Source organism: Castanea sativa, chromosome 5 (genome assembly GCF_040712315.1).
Source record: "Castanea sativa cultivar Marrone di Chiusa Pesio chromosome 5, ASM4071231v1".
Lineage (NCBI taxonomy): Eukaryota > Viridiplantae > Streptophyta > Magnoliopsida > Fagales > Fagaceae > Castanea > Castanea sativa.
The window spans coordinates 56,136,363-56,153,108 of NC_134017.1; the positions used below are offsets into that span (position 1 = coordinate 56,136,363).

The 16,746-nt window shown below is 34.8% G+C and overlaps 1 protein-coding gene across 1 annotated transcript; it reads right to left on the reverse strand.

The window, feature by feature from the left end:
• Positions 1-3,698: 3,698 nt before the first annotated feature.
• Positions 3,699-5,701, reverse strand: LOC142634402 (phospholipase A1-Igamma1, chloroplastic-like). The gene has a single exon (XM_075808689.1). The coding sequence runs from the start codon at positions 5,579-5,581 to the stop codon at positions 4,004-4,006; it is 1,578 nt and encodes a 525-aa protein (XP_075664804.1). The 5' UTR covers positions 5,582-5,701; the 3' UTR covers positions 3,699-4,003.
• Between the last annotated feature and the right edge of the window lie 11,045 nt (positions 5,702-16,746).

Here is a 16,746-nt window from a genome sequence, read left to right on the forward strand (position 1 = left end):
AACCATGTGGGCATGTTTAGACAATGTACGTGCCACTATATTTCTTACTGGTATTTTCATGATTGATGCTGCACATCCCGAGCACCAGCCTGATAATGATAAGGTTTGCATCCGCAGTGATTATGCCCATAGAATCTAACTACTTTAATAAAGGGGAAAGTATGGATTACAACTAGCAGAGAGAGAGAGAAAGAGAGAGCGAGCAAGAGAGAGAACCTATAACACATGCAACTATGTGCAAATGCTTAGCTTAAATGTGAGATTCCTCTATGGCAAAACACTCAGAGAGAGGCAGATATAGAGCCTGGAAACCTCTGTGCGAGTGCTTAGCTCAGTAGTGAGATTAAGGACTTCAATTGAAAATCTCTACCAAAATGCTTAACAAAATTGTGGAATCAAGCACTTCAATACATGAAGGGAGATCTGCCACTTCAATTAATCATAAACTTTTCACTAGTATGTTTGTCTTGGTGTATGAATCTCCCACCGCTGAATTGTTTTTCTTGTCAAATTGGCATGATTACCGACTTATACATGTGTGTAATATAGGTAGTATGTGAATTCTGAAATCTTTAAGCAAAGCACATTGTATAGTATACCCCTAGTTTAACAAACGAATAACTAAAGTTATTAGTTTAATTGAATATATGTTAATCTGCAACAATTTGAAACTTGCAAATGATATCAACATGTGAATTCCCTTCTTTATCAAGAATGAAAATCCTTAATATAAAATAGATAATGAAGCATGTTAGTTTTTCAGTGTTATGCAATGGTTAGGTCATTCGAGAATACTATTAAGTATCAGTTGTGCCTTATTTACAACATTTTGACTGAATGGGACTGAATGAATGTCACTTTTGACTGTCTGAACCTTAAACTAAAGGTACCTAAGTATGCATGGATATGTCAAAACATGTTACTTTTGACCTAAGCATGTTAACTTTTCTGGAGAAACACAACAAATTTCTTATATTCTCTTTCCCAATTAATCTGAAGTGTTGGGAGTCTTGATTTTATCTGGCACAGTGCTGCTGCCAGTTCTTCTACCAATTGCTGTCACTAATGATAGTTTGTAGTCGACAAGAGCAACCGCAAGCAATGGGACTTTCAGAGATCTTAACAAGTTATACATGGGACATGTTAAAGTATTCTACCCTACCTTTCATGATCTGGATGGATAGTTCAATTTATTTCATTCTCTCCGGACATAGGTTGTCAAATGATCAAGATGACTTAGATATTTGTTAGACTTGTCAAAGTGCATATAGTAAAGTTTCTCAACCACTAATTAATATCTCAAACATATCAAATGAATATGTTCAGGGGCACAATTTGCAGAGCTGGTGGTGTCATCCAACTAATATATTGTTTCGTAATGAATTCAAACTATTAATGGCTTTCTATTTTGTATATTAGTAAGCTATCTATTCCTGATCATTTCTTCTGAATTCAGTTTTCTGTTTGTAAATGCAGGCGAAGAGTCCTCACTTATGGGCAATTCTTATAGCCACTTATTGGGTTTCATTTGTCACGTATTACCTCCTATGGAAGGTTTATAAGCATGTCCCTGGACTGACAGCTTATGCTCTTGTATCTCCTGAAGTGAAACCAGAACAATTTGCGGTTCTTGTTAGAGACATACCTCCATTCCCTGTAGGTCAAACAAGAAAAGCACAGGTTGATTCATTTTTTAAAATTATCTATCCCGAGACATTTTACAGTTCGATGGTGGTCACAAAAAACAAAGAGGTAAGGCATTTTTTTGCTATGTACTTTTGATTTTGTGCTTTAATTTGACTGGTAGAGATTGCATACTACTTGAGGGATTCCTTATTTTTTATGCACTTTGTTAGGACATATGTGATTTATGTTAGGAACATATGTCAATATTTTATGTAATTGACTAATCTTTTGACAAAACGCACTTTACTTGTATTTGAGTAGATTTAGGATGTGTTTAATGCTTCAAGAAATAAGGTTTCAAGTTCAAGTGTTAAAGTCATGTAATTTTGTCCAAGAATTAAGTGAAGAAGTACTGTTCATTAAAATTCGACAGCTAGCTCGTCAGCCAGTATCTATCGAGGCTTAAAAAGCTGTTTCAGTCTGTGGCTCAACAGTTGCTCGATAGATAGGGTATTTGTCAAGATTTATGAAAAACAGATATTCAGTTCTGATTTTCATCCAATTCGTATGTGTTTGGGTTTTCTTTTCTCACAACCTTTAACATATATAAGGATTATTTTGAGGGCTGTCACAGTGAGCACAATTGCACAAGTGCGAAGCAAAATGTTGTTCATGTAAATTGTGACCGGAAACCTAGTTTGCTCTAATTCATCTTGAAGAAGCTGTTGTGTTTGTACACCGTAGGGTTTTGTGATCAAACAATTTCGAGATCTTCATCGTGTGATGAACTAAAGCACTTTGCAGCTAACATCCTTCTCAAGTTGGTGATCAAGTTGCGTACTGGGATCCGCGCATCTATTGGTTAGTCATGTACTAGGGGTCATGCAATACAAGGAGAGATTGTCATTACAGAATAAGTCCAATTGGATATTGGGGTAAGGGTTCAACTGTAGGTTGGTATAAGGTACTGAGATTTCTTTACTTGTAACCACTTGTTGTGATAATAGTGAATTTTCAAGAGTGGTGACCTTAAAATCACCTGGTGGGTTTTTGCCTTGGAGGTTTTCCCCATTTGAAAACAAATTACCTTGTCAGATTTATTTTTCGCTACATTTTACTTTAGTTGGTGATTTGTTTGTGTTGTCATGTACATTGCATGTTAATTTGATTAATTAATAAATTTGGCTAATTAATCAATTAATTAATCACAAGGGTCAATATATTCTTGGCCTATCACACTTTAAGTAATATATTTGTTCGTGCAATTCATTTTCTTCTTTTAAGTAATTTCTTAGCTTTTGATATGCTAAATTATTAATATAATACATGGATATTTCATATTTAAAGGATCAAATTTAAGACAATAGTGCATTTGAGACTAAAATGTGCAAGCTTTCATGATGCATTAGGAAAAACTACCATATGTCAGATGATTATGTCATTTGATTTGAATGGTTTATGTTGTGTTTATACATTTTTGGAGGTGCTATATGCTATTCTATTTACATTGTTTGATTCTGAAATATTGGATTTGTGCTAAAAACACAAGAGGAGTTTAGACCCTCAAATTAAAAAATTACGGCTCGGTTGATTTATTCTAACTTAACTATGTGTGGAATAGAGTAAATGCAAACGAATAAACAATAAAACTACTCTAAGCCATATTCATCATCAACAATAAAATGAAAGCTAAAAGAGTAGAAAAGAAAGATGCAAACACAAGATAACACTAAGACGTGTTATTGAAGAGGAAATTGAAGAACTCGACGAAAAATCTCTCCGCCGCCCTCCAGGTGGTAAATCGATCCACTAAACAATAAGTTGGGATACACGAATAGCAAGAGACCCTTTAAGCCTAATTTACTCAATGCACTTAAGCCCTCCAAGCTCCTACTCCAACAAGACTTCTCGGAATTCTGTCTTGTCTAGCTTTTTGGATCCCTCAATTTAGCCCGATTGCATCTGCCAACGCTTGGCTTCTTCCAATGCTTCCCAGCAGTACCAAAACCCCACTTTACACTTAGATTGGGTGTGGTAAGTGTTTGAGCTATTAACCACTCAAGGATATGGATTTGGAGAGGTAAGAGTTTGAGGAAAACCATAAAGTATTGTATAGAGGATTGTGGGTATAACAATTTCTAACTTTCAAGTGAGTCTGCTAGATAAGTTTTCTCTCTAAAAAGCACACCTTACAATATGTTGATAATGAAGGTATATATAGTGTGGGCGAAGACATGGTGTAGTAAATATGCCAAAATAGCAATTTAGAATACAATGTCACAAATCGTTATCAATTCAAGTGCCCAACATCCTCAACGAAACTCAGAAGCTTAAAGCTCAAAACTGCTTGATATTATAATTTGAAACATCTATGTATCTACAAATTAATGCAGTTCTTCTCAGATACTACAGATAATGGAGAAGGAACATCTTCAGGTTCTCTACACGGTTTAACCCACCTTCCATGTTTGTTAAGCACAAGCCCCTTGTAAGGCAATTGATACCAAAACTTAGGGATCCTCAACTCCTCAATTAGCATATCTGTTGTCTTGTTCACCAATGCAACATCTCTCCGAGCATTCCACCTAAACTTGCGCTGCTTGCCAAGAAATCCATCTAAGAGATGGAGGTATATCTCCAAATTATGGCTGCCTATCAAATCAGACTCACGCTTTAAATAAGGTGACATGAACATGTCAATTTTCAACTGGCTTCCTACATGCCTATAAACCCAATTGAATTTTTTAGTAACAAAATTAAGCTTATGAAGAATATTGTTACATATGAACCCTGGAAATTTTGGGACTATATCTTGCTTAACTACAATGCGTAGTGTTTTTACCCCTATTTCATCAAGCTTTTCCTTAAATGCCAAGTTCCCAACCCTTGGTGCTCCAAAAGAAATGACACTAATGGGAAGGCCAGGGATTGAAGTTGCAGCTTCATAAGCATTGAGGAGAGCTAAAGCACCACCAAGGCTATGCCCAGTGATGGTGAAGCTTATTTCTTCGCCTTTTGCTTTATAGAACTTGATGAGTCTATTCACTTCTTCCATGACTTGCTCAGAAGCACTCAACTTGTTATACCTTGTGAACTCACTCTTTGATTTATAAATACTACGAAACCCATGTTGGACCTTTATTTTCCCATCCCCAATACGCTCAAGCATTGCCTTAAGATCGGTGAACCATTCAGTTGGAGCAATTGTACCTCGCCATGCCATGACTATGTCTCTTCTTCCAATACTTTCTGATTCTTCATCGTTGCTAACCGCTACATAGCCCATCCAATTGGAATCTTTGCTCCATGTTTCACCTAGATGTGACCTCTCAAACCAACTCGGAACATCTACATGTGACATGGCGTAGATGTACTTGGTAACCTCGTAACCATGATTTGTTAGGCCTAATTCTTCGAAAAGCTTGTGCCGGTTGTATCTACAACTCCCACAAAACTCGGACAAAGGATCAAAGTCAAATCCATCATAAGTAGCCTGCGCAAATTCTCCATATTTAATAATTTCGCGTCGAAGCCAAGGATGGAGAGGGTCAAGAAGATTGTCCCAACTGTGCAAACCATGAATTTCACGCCATTTTGTTGATCTGTTTTCCTTTGGAGACTTGGTGGGAGTCATTAGATCACCCCAATCTATAAAATCTGAAGCTGTGTATGGCAATTGGAGGAGGGATAATAGTGATTTTGTGACATGATGAGAAGCTTTTTTCTTTGCATGTGCTTGTTGAATTGGCTTAACAGCCTCCTCTGCTTGAACCCGGACTAGGGAGAGTTGTTTCATGCTTGATGCACAAGTTAGATGAAAACGATTAAGCTTCATAGTGGATGATGATGCCTTTTTGATGGCCTTCCAAGTTACACCAAACTTCAACTTCAATACCCATTTGGTTTTCTTTGCTTCTTTTTCTTTTCTGACTTGCCTCAATGGTGATACCTCCATGATGGTCTTAAGGGGGTTATGCAAGACAACTTGTAATATCAAATTAAGGAAGAAGATTGAACTGATCAAAAGAAAGAAAGAAAGATGAAGATTGAAGGAGATTAATATCAGCTTGTGTTTTGTTTTTGAAAATCAATGTTAACTTATGTTGGGTATGAATGAGACTTATATATACACAATGATAGTAGGTTGAAGTTTGATAGAAGCCTTCAGTTTGAATTGTTCAAGCTCACGCCTTTGACTGTGAAATGTAGACCTTGACTGTGAAATGGTAGACCTTGGTAGTTGAGACTTGGAGAGGTAGTTGAGACTTGGAGAGTTGGACTGGGTTTTTCCTTTGTGACGAGGTCATGTTCATTTCAAAAGCCAATTGTTATAATATTAGATTTTTTTTTTCTAAATAAAGTAAGTCATCTATATATAATATAAAATCAAATCCTTTGACTTTTTGTTGACAATTTTAAATTTTGACACATCAATTTTACAAGCCTCATCAATTTACGCCTCATTATAATTTATTTTAATTAATTGATTAATTTATTAGTTTAAATTTTTTTGGGGACTCTTCCATATTAGTTTTACATAAGCCCAAAGTAAACTAAACAAACCAATTAATACACAACTATGGGGGGTAAAAATTCCCGAATAAACATTTGAGCTTTAGGCTTTATTAACAGGTATCAGTTTGTTTTTGGTTAAGGTCTCCAAGCCCACAAGTCAGTATGCACCATAAAGGTCCGAGGAGTTGTCCAAGGAGGAATGTCTCCTCAGACTGGCCCGGCAATGACCCTGATACTCGTCAAGAAGGTTAAAGGCAGACTTCTGGAAAAACTGATGGGTAAGAGGGTGATCCAAGCACCCTCTAGACGCAAGGATGTGATAGAAATATCTAGGGAAAAGGCTGCTACCTCCACATTAAAGACCCTGCATCTACCTCCCTGGCCGCATTAATGGGAAAATGACCTCTGAACAATAGAATTGAACCTTCCTGCTATTATTTAAAGACTTCAAGAAGGTGGTGGATGGGACAAGTATCTAAGGGAAAGATTTGTATGACACGTGGATGAACAGTGAAGAGGAAGAAGTATATAAGGAGACGAGAGAGGAAAGAGAAGGGGATCGGCTCCTAAACTAAAAAGAGAACTAAGAATTGTAAACTTTGGCCTAGAAAGAGAGTATTTATACAAATCGTCCTCGACTTACGTCCGAGAAGATCTATTTGTCATATTCGTTCATCATTTGCACAGATTGTAACATTCTAGCTTGCTAATCAAACCTCCAACATCCCGAACCTAGATTTCAAACCCATACTCTACAAATTATATTGTATAAGGCTCATTGGGCCTGAGCCCAACATTCGTCTTTGGGTCCGGGTACAATTGTGCACTTACAAAAACTACTATTAAGTAGTAACATATAAAGAATCTTAAAACCTAAAGCTAAACTCAAGTGAGTAAAGAGCCGCCAAGAGAGAGAGAAAATAGTCAAATACTCTATAATTTTTTTTAATCAATGTTTTTTAGTTCATACTGATGAGTTGGCCTCTCTCCACAAAGATATTGATATTTTTTTCTAATTAATTGTTATCAATTTTTTAGTGTTTCTTATTTTTAGACTACTTCTCTAGGTCGGCTTTTCAATGGGTCCATTTAGTGGACTCATAATCTTAATAATTTTTCATAGATTATGTTATTGTATGCTAAATTTACAGTGTTTTCTTTTGTAGCATGCAGCTTATCCAAATTTGGACGGTTCCAACCCTTTCTATGATAGTCGTGGAGGTTAGCATTTGGCTTTTATTTATTGGTCTATATTTTCTTCCCATCCCATTACAATTTTCTTTCCATTAAAGTTGGATGTCGAATTGAAGTTTCAGTTAACTAATTGAATTTTTTTCTCTCTTATATATATTTTTTATTGTGTCGTCATATATATATATATAGGCACTGAATCTTCTAATTTAGGCCCAGATTCAATTTTCGGTAGGCATATTGGCCCAATTTCGTTGCGTATAGCAAAATCAAAGTGTAATGCAAGTGGCTAGAATACGCTACGCACCAATGAGAAAGGTCACGAAAATCACCACCCAGCTTAGGCAAGGGCCTCGCAATAACTAACTAATATACTTTTCTTTCATGTCTTTATTCGCTCGTGGTTCAATATTTTAGTGTCTTTTTTTTTTTTTGAAACACAATATTTTAGTGTCATAGAGTAACCACACCAATTCATCTTGAACTTGGTGGATAAAGTATACTGTGATGACACTATCATAGAGGAGGTCCTCCGAAGAAATAGCTCAATTCCAAGAGTTCAATTCATGTTATCAACCCATGACCAACGAAAGATGGGTTGGTCCCATTCGATGATAAATTTGAGCAATCGGTGATAAATTTGAATATTCAACCGTAAGATTTTACAAATTTTTTGAATAACTAATATATATATATATATATATATATATATATATATATATATATATATAATTTGGATTCAAATTATACCTTGTATAACTCTAATGCTATGTTTGGAAGTTTTGAGAGAGAGGAGAGTAGAGGGAAGAAGAGTAGTGGAGAAGAGAGTAAAAGAGAATGATTATTCTTCATCTTATTTGAATATTTTTAAAATTAAGTAAGGGAAAGAGAATAATTAGTCTTTTTATTTGTAATTTTGTTAATATAGTAAGGGCAAATTTGGTAATTCATTTGGTTAAACATTTTTATACTCCACTCTTCCTTCAAATCTCTCCAATTTGGGGGAATTAAAAATGAGGGGTTAGAAGTAGTTCAAACCCCTCTCCCTCGTTCCATAAAAAACATCCAAACAAGTAATATAATTACTCTCCCTCTCTCTACTCTACTCCCCCTTCTTCTCCCAACATCTAAACATAGCATAAGTAATGTTACACTATCCAATATTTTTTTAATTAAATGTGAATTTTGATAAATTCACAGTTAGATATATTATATTCATATATTCTCCAAAAAGATTGTTTGTGAAAATATTTTAAGCCAATATAAATATTATGAATGAACAAAGTTAATCCAAAAGAAAATAGATATAAGAAAAAAAAAAAAAAAAACTACAAAACATATCTGCATCTAAACACAAAAAAATTACAGCACTGCCAAGACGAAACAACAGGCACAAAGCAAACAAACAACTAAGCCGCAATAAACCCAAAAGAGAGCCTTCAACAAACACTCTATCCCTCAACACCACATATACATGCATTGGAGACTTAAGTCGGTTAACCTTGCATGACCTTCAACCAAAAGAAATTTACCATACAAAGGGTCTGTTTGGATAGAACTTATTGCTGAAAATTGAAAACTGAAAACACTGTAGCAAAATAATTTTAAAATGTGTGAATAATACCACGTGACCCATTTTTAATGAAAAAGTTGCTGAAAAGTGAAATTTGTGGGTCCGTGAATAGTGCACGGATGCACTGTTCACAGAAGACTGGGTCAAAAACTACGGCTGGAAAAAAAAAAAAAAAAAACTGAAAACGCTGAAACGCAAAACGCAATTTCAGTGGAATCCAAACGCCCTCAAACAATATTAATTTAGGAGGCATGTCCATGTGCACAGTACTACTCCAAGCAAACCACCTCCTATGCTAAGTAGAACTCCAAAGCCAAGACAATGTAGGACTTATATCCTACAAGTATACAAACTTGCTTAATCAAATAAAGTGCCACTTTGGACTCCAATAAATATTGAGTCCACGTGAATTAATTCCACGTGACCATCAAATTGAAGCCACATCAACAAATCTTTACATTAAAGACATGATGCCTACTTCCAACTTCCAAGAGAAGAAACCTTAGTAGGCCCCCACACATCTTTGTGTACAAAGTCAAGTATACCCTTAGTATGATGACCAAACTTGATCCTAGTTTGCTTCTCCAAGGCAGAAGGCTTACAAAATTCCAATTTGCAGGTTTTGGCACTCTCACTCAAAGTATTTTCACTTGCATGTCCCAAAAGTCTTGTAGTATTTGATGCAACCTCCCTAGTTGTATTAGAAATTGTGGTTGCTCCATCTGCAACTGTACTCCCTTTGAGGAAATACATGTTTCTTCGACGTGTGGCTATCAACAATACCAAAGCACCACTTAATACCTTCAAAATTCCATTTTCCATAACAATCTTGAAGCCCTTGGATTCTAATGAACCAAGTGAGATGAGATTACTCTTCAAGTCTGGAACATAAAGAACCACATTTAGAACACGAACTATTCCGTCATGCAACTTTAGCTTAATTTTACCTATCCCTGAAATCTCACAGGTTTGATTATTACCCATGCGGACTGAACCAACTTTTGATTCAACAAGTTTGTAAAACCATTCCTTCTTTGGACACATATGGAAAGTGCAAGCTGAATCCATAACCCACTCATTTGAAGAACTAGTCAACGCAAAGTTAGAGTCCTCATCAACACTATCATGTGTTATATTTGCAATTATATCCTTCTGGTCCATATTTTTCAACCAAGGTCTATTTTTCTTCCAATGCTCTTTTTTAATTATCAAATTTGAGAGAATACAAATCACTCTCTCTCAAAAATATCGGATTGCACCTAAATCAATACCCTCAAAGAGATTTTACCACACACCGTATCCCACAACACCGGTTAGACTTATATAGAAGAGTTAAGTCGGTTAACCATGCGTGTCCTTCCAGCGAAAGGAATTTGCTAATAAACAATTCTCTTTGGAATAAATTTCACGTGCACACTATCCAATGCAAACCGACTCCTATGATAGGTAGAAATCCGAAACCAAGACAAATAAGGACTTCAACCCTAGTCAAATTCGGCCAACTCTCCAAAGCAATGTTACGACTTACATTCTTGCAAGTTCACAAAATTGCCGAACCAAATAAAGTGCCCCTCTGACTCCAACACCAATATTGAGTTCATGTCATGGGAATTAATCCCACGTGACAATTAAATTCAAGTTACGTCAACATTATTAATAGACTGAATTCTTGGGGAAAAGAAAAGGTCATCCCTCTAACAATACTTGAGGACCCTTCTTTATTAGTGCAAACCCATACAAGAGCCATAGCAACTTTGTTACATAGTGAGGATGACAATCTTCACATAGTCCTCTATACAAGCATCCACTAACACGATCCACAATCAGCTCAAAAAACTAACCTTTTTTCCGAAAATGAGAGCTTTACACATGCCACCAACATTGAGTAACTTCCAAGTTAGATGGGAGTCAAGCTTACAGTAGAAAACGTTTGTCCCTAGATTCTATAATCTCCGTAGATGAACTTATAGTTGAAACCTTCTATTGCTTCAAAACCTCTGAACTCTTCAATATATGAACGCCACCAATCTGATGCACAAATCCCAGTTCGTGACTAACTCTTTTGCACAAATCTCAGTATGTGACTCACTCACCAACTTGAGGAAGAAAAATGTTGGCTACAAAGTTCTTCACTTCATCAACAATGAAGATCAAGAAGCACTTGGTTACAAAACCCTAAGGCGCAAAGACGCAGTAGCTTCTTTTAGAGAGAATAAGGTTTCAATCACTTTTTGCATGTGTTCTGCTTATATTCTCATATGTGACGACCTCTAAAATAAGCCATATATATTTCTAGGGTTGTGAGAAAAGAAACCCTACACATACATGTCAGCATGGGCCGAAAATCAGATCTGAAAATTCTGATTTCGTAATTCTTGATAGATAGTTATCTGTCTACAGCTGTCGAAACTTCGATAGATAGCTATCTGTCGGTAGCTGTCGAGCTATTTGTCCAGTTTTAATGAACAGCTTCTCTTCACTTGTTTCTTGGTCCAATCTTCATGGCTTTAATACTAGACTTGAACAACATATTTCTTGAAGTATTAAATCCATTCTAGATCTATCCAATTACAACTAAAGTGCGTTTTGTCAAAGGATTAGTGAATTACATAACATGTTGACATATGTTCCTAACATGAATCACATATGTCCTAACAGAACACTTAAAGAAGTTATGTGCCCAAGTTTGAGAGAGAGAGAGAGAGAGAGAGAGAGAGAGAGAGAGAGAGAGAGAGAGATAGAGGACATTTAAGGGCTTGTTCGATGGGTGGTGAAATTATTTATAAACTTGCCATCATCTTTTGGAGATAACAAAGAATTCACATTAGAAAACATCATTTTGGTATCTTCTAAAAACTTTGCATTTGAGACATGAGCCATTTATCCAACCAATATTTTTTAGTAGGGTCCACAAGTTTTTGTTTTTAAGTATTAAAAACATAATTTAAAAATACTTATCAAACAATTTTACTTTGACACTTAGAACACCATTCCACTCTCAAATGAAAACTGTAAAATGAAGAGAATCATGTTTAAAAGAAAAATGCTAAAACTACAATTTTTTTACAAATTGTTGATACGGTGAGTAGTTATTGACAAATAAAATGGTGATATCAATTGTAAGCTTAAATGAAAACCAATATAATTTATCACCTCAACAATTTGTAAAAAGGTTTGTGGTTGTAGCATTGCTTTTGTTCAAAAACAAAATTAGGGAAAAAAATTGTAATGAGCATTTTTGTTATTGCTTTGTTATTTCCTCTTCTTCTTCTTCGGAAATTGTAATCTCAATTAGAATACAGCAAGCTTTTGAGATGAATTTAAAAATTACATTTATGAAGTTACTTTTTTTTTTCTTCACTTAGAATCCGTTTGGTTGGGGAATGGAAAAATTGAAGAATTGAGAAGGAGATGGAAAAATTAGAGGATAGAAGAGATTTTAGTTTTTTCCCATAATATGTTTTTGGGGTGGAAAAGAAAATAAAAGTAAGAGACTAGAAAATGTAGATTATTTAAATTTACTCCTATGCCCCTAGTACCAAGAAGAAAAAAAAAAGTAGTAGTATATAAGAAAAAATGAAACTAAGAGTTAAGGAAAAAAATAAGAAAACAAAAATATAAAAATGTAACATACCTAAAAGGGAAAACAAATGCAACATTTAAATGGGGGAGAGCAAATGGGTAATTTTCCATTGAACCCACCCCTCCCCCACTTTTCTCCTCAATTTTCTCCTCAATTTGTGGAGAAAACTATATTCTTTGACAATTCTTAAGTAGTTTTGGAGTAGTTTTCTAAGCTCTAACATGAGGAGTGGGCCCTACACATGGGACACACTATAGGCCCCACCCTTATATGAGAGCTTGGAGCAATTTTCTGGGCTATATATCTAAATTTTTTCAATTTTCTCTCAAATGGTTGGCCTAAAGAGAAAACTTCTAAATCCCACCATTTTCTTTCCTCCCTCCCCTCCCCAACCAAACACCATATTCTCTTCTCCTTGCATTTCACGCCAACCATACGGATCGTTAAGAACATGAAGGATAAAAGAAAATTATTACAAATGAAATGACACAAAGTTTACAGACTTGACCCCTTTAACAATCAAGTTAAAAAGACAAGGAATGTTGTGCAAAACAAATCAAACACATCCAAATTCAAAACCCAGCACTATCTTTTTGTCTACTATCTATTCTACTATTCTCCACCAAACTTCTCCAGCAAAAAAATAAAATCAAAAGCATCATCAAACGATACACTTTGTGAAAAAAAAAAGACCAAAACAAGAACAACTATGTGAATAATATCCTTGACAAGTCCACTAGAAATCGTAGTAAAAAACTGCTTCTTAAGATTCCTCATGTGGCAGTCTATTCCCATACCCTTATTAATTATGCTACTTTTTCGGTCGTAGATCATAACATTATTTAATAGTTTTTCTAATCAATTAGTTATACCTCAAGTATGAAGTTTCCTTTATTAGTGGTGATTGGAGTGTTGTGCTAAATTGGGAGACACATGAGATTCTTGAAATTTGTAACCCTTGAATGTCCCAGATGTAGATTTGTTGTTGGGGTTGCATTTCTTAGGAGGACTGTGACTTTATGTTGATAGGAGGCTTCGGTTTGAATTGTTCAAGCACACGCCTTTGATTGTGAAATGGTAGACCTTGGTGGTTGAGACTTGGAGAGTTGGACTGGATTTTCCTTTGAGGTGAGGTTATGTTCTTTTCAAAAGCCAATTGTTACAATATTTGATTTTATTTTTCTCTAAATAAAGTATATCATAATATAATATATAAATATATATTATATAAGACCAATGGCGGCTAATATACAATTTTTTTTTTTTTTTGCCTTTAAAATGGCTACTAAAATTAGTATACATTGACCTTTCAAAAAAATTATTAATATAGATTATATATTATATGTAAAATATCATACAACATAATATCAGATAATATGTCATATATAAGATCAACAGGCCATGTAGGGATAGACCCTGGGAGGCTCGGCCCCCTGAGTCCAAGAAGTTTTTTCTTTTTTAAATATTTTCTGAAATTTTTGGTACTTAGCTTCTTTCCCCATTTTTTAAGCTTCAGTCACTAAGCCCACCACCAGTGAGATACTATCAGAGTCGAACTCGCTATCTTTACATCGCGTTTCTTCTTTTTCTTCGTCCTTTTTGCTCTTTGCCATTGTTTCTTTCCTTTTGCATTTCTACCTGCTAAGAAACCAATGGATTTTGCTGCCAAGTGCCAACTTCTACTATTTTTCTTCTTAAATTTCCTTTATTTTACTTTTTTTCTTTAAATGCTGAGAAACCAATGAGTTTACTGTCAACCACCAACTCTATTTCATCTTAAAAAAACAAACTTAATGGGATGACATTGGACAAGTCTTCAGCCTTCTCTATTTTTCTAATTCATGAATAATTTGGACATGTTTGCATAAAAAAATTAAGAAAATAGATTTTAATTAAATATATTAATTTATATAAGTTGAATATATGTCTATATAGTATATACACAATTTTTTAGGGATCATTGAGCTAATATATATATATATATATATATATATATATATATATATATATATATATATATAAAACTATGGTAATTCTGAAATAGTACACCGGTACAGCATTGACTCTCTCTTCCAAAACCTTAGAACTCTCCTCCTCTCCAATCAACCTAATCAACCCAGCCTAACAGGCAATTGCTCAACTCAAAAAATTAACAAATACAAAAAATAATGATACCAATTTTTTTTTTTTTTTTTGCCTATACTCCGGTTCCCCTTAATTTGAAATCCTAAGTCTATCCCTAGGCCATGGCTACTAATATTGATATATATATATATACTACTTAGTGGGTTGTTTTAGTCAAAGACAAATATGGAAGAGGTCTTGCAAAGAAATAGCTCAATGCCAGAAGTTCAATTCATGTTCTCAACCCATGACCATCGAAAGATCGATGGGATGGTCGCATTCAATGATAAATTTGAATATTCAATCGTAAGATTTTACAAAATTATTGAATAACTACTAATAATATATATATATAATTATTAAAATATTTCATCTATATGCTTGTTTGGTTAAGGCTTGTGAGAGAGACATGGTTCATATTACTTGTTCCATAATTTACAAAATTAGAGGTTACCTACCTCAATGTGACAATTGGAGAATATTCAAACGTTGACCTTATGGAGCAACTAGTTCTAATTAAAATTTGAAATGAGTGCAGTGTGCACCTACCGACACTTCTTTCTACGGATGGAAGGGGGCGGGGTGAGTTTGGATCATGGAGGCCCTGTGTCACACCCTAAACCCAAAAGACTCCCAAGCATGAGAAAATATCTCAAAGGTACCTGTTGATTTTTCCTTTTTGGCAATTCAATCTATAATTCATTATCAAAGTACCAACATCAAGAATTATTATAAAAATTTCATTAATGATACTCCCAAAGTAAGTCAAAACTCTATGCAATAATTACAAGGACTATTGGCTATAAAAGAATGGAAGTTTGAATAAATACAATTACATATCATTAACTTGTCCCATCAGTAAAAATAAAGTTATAACCACTATTAGATATAAAAGAATTAGTCAAGCTTATTCTAGTGTGTTCATCTAATGAGCAACATAACAAAAGTCCAGCCTTCATCAGTAGTTGGTCTAACTATTGCTAGCCACAAAAACCTGTCTCAAAACGATCGTTGCCTACTCTGAAAAGTTTGTAAAAGAATGGGATAGGACATAGCTCAGTAAGTAGCATAATTAATATAGGTGGGGAAAATGCAAGTTTCATGATAATGAGCATTTTACAAAACATACTATTATTTGGAAATTTCCATTTAATTTATGCAAAATCAAAATCATTAACCCAACAGGAATGAAAGAAATAATATAGTAATAAGCTTCCCAAAATAACTATGAAACTATATTTTATTCACTGTGAGCCACAAAAATGTCCAATACCATCTCAAAACCTAAAACCTCACTCAAGGTGCAACCAAGACATCATGCCGCCACAAACAGGTCGGAACCCAAACACACTGGCATGATATGCACCTCTTTTCGCATGTGGTTTATTGGCACTGCCTAGCCTCACCCACACCCACACCCTCAAGGATTTAACTATCCCCCTCATGGGTAGTAGGGGATGATGCACCATGTAGTACATCTTTTGCATGTGGTCTCTTGGCCCTGCCTAGCCTCATCATTACCTGTGTCATGCAAAGTGAGAGCCTCCAACCTGGCTTGTCATCATGAAGACGGGGTAATCACACGTCACAAAGACATTGTCACAAAAATAGGATAATCACACGTGACAAAGACGTTGTCACAAAGATGGGATAATCACCAACATCATAGCACAAGGGCAAACCCACATCAAAAACTCACAAGTTAAATGTATTCAAATACATAGTTTACTTCCAAGTAATTTCATAAGATATTTTAATAACCAAATATCCACAATATTCTCAAAGTTCTCAAAACCATTTCTTGTCAAAAATGTTTTGCATCAACTTTCCCAATTATCAAAGCATATTTAAATTTTCCAATATATCATAAAATCCATGAATTCCATTCTCAAGAATTTAGTCAAAGATGTTAGTATTTTCCTTGTTAACAAATCATGCATTTCTCCATATGCAATAACAAATATGATGCACTTTCAATGCCACATGCATTTTCCATAAATGATAAACAATAATAGTACAAATAGTAAATTTTAGTAAAACCATGAATAATGTTCTAAAATGGTTTTAACCATAAAACAATTGAGTGCAATAATGACTCATTTTCAAAAATCTCATTAAAAAGCCACTTACCTTG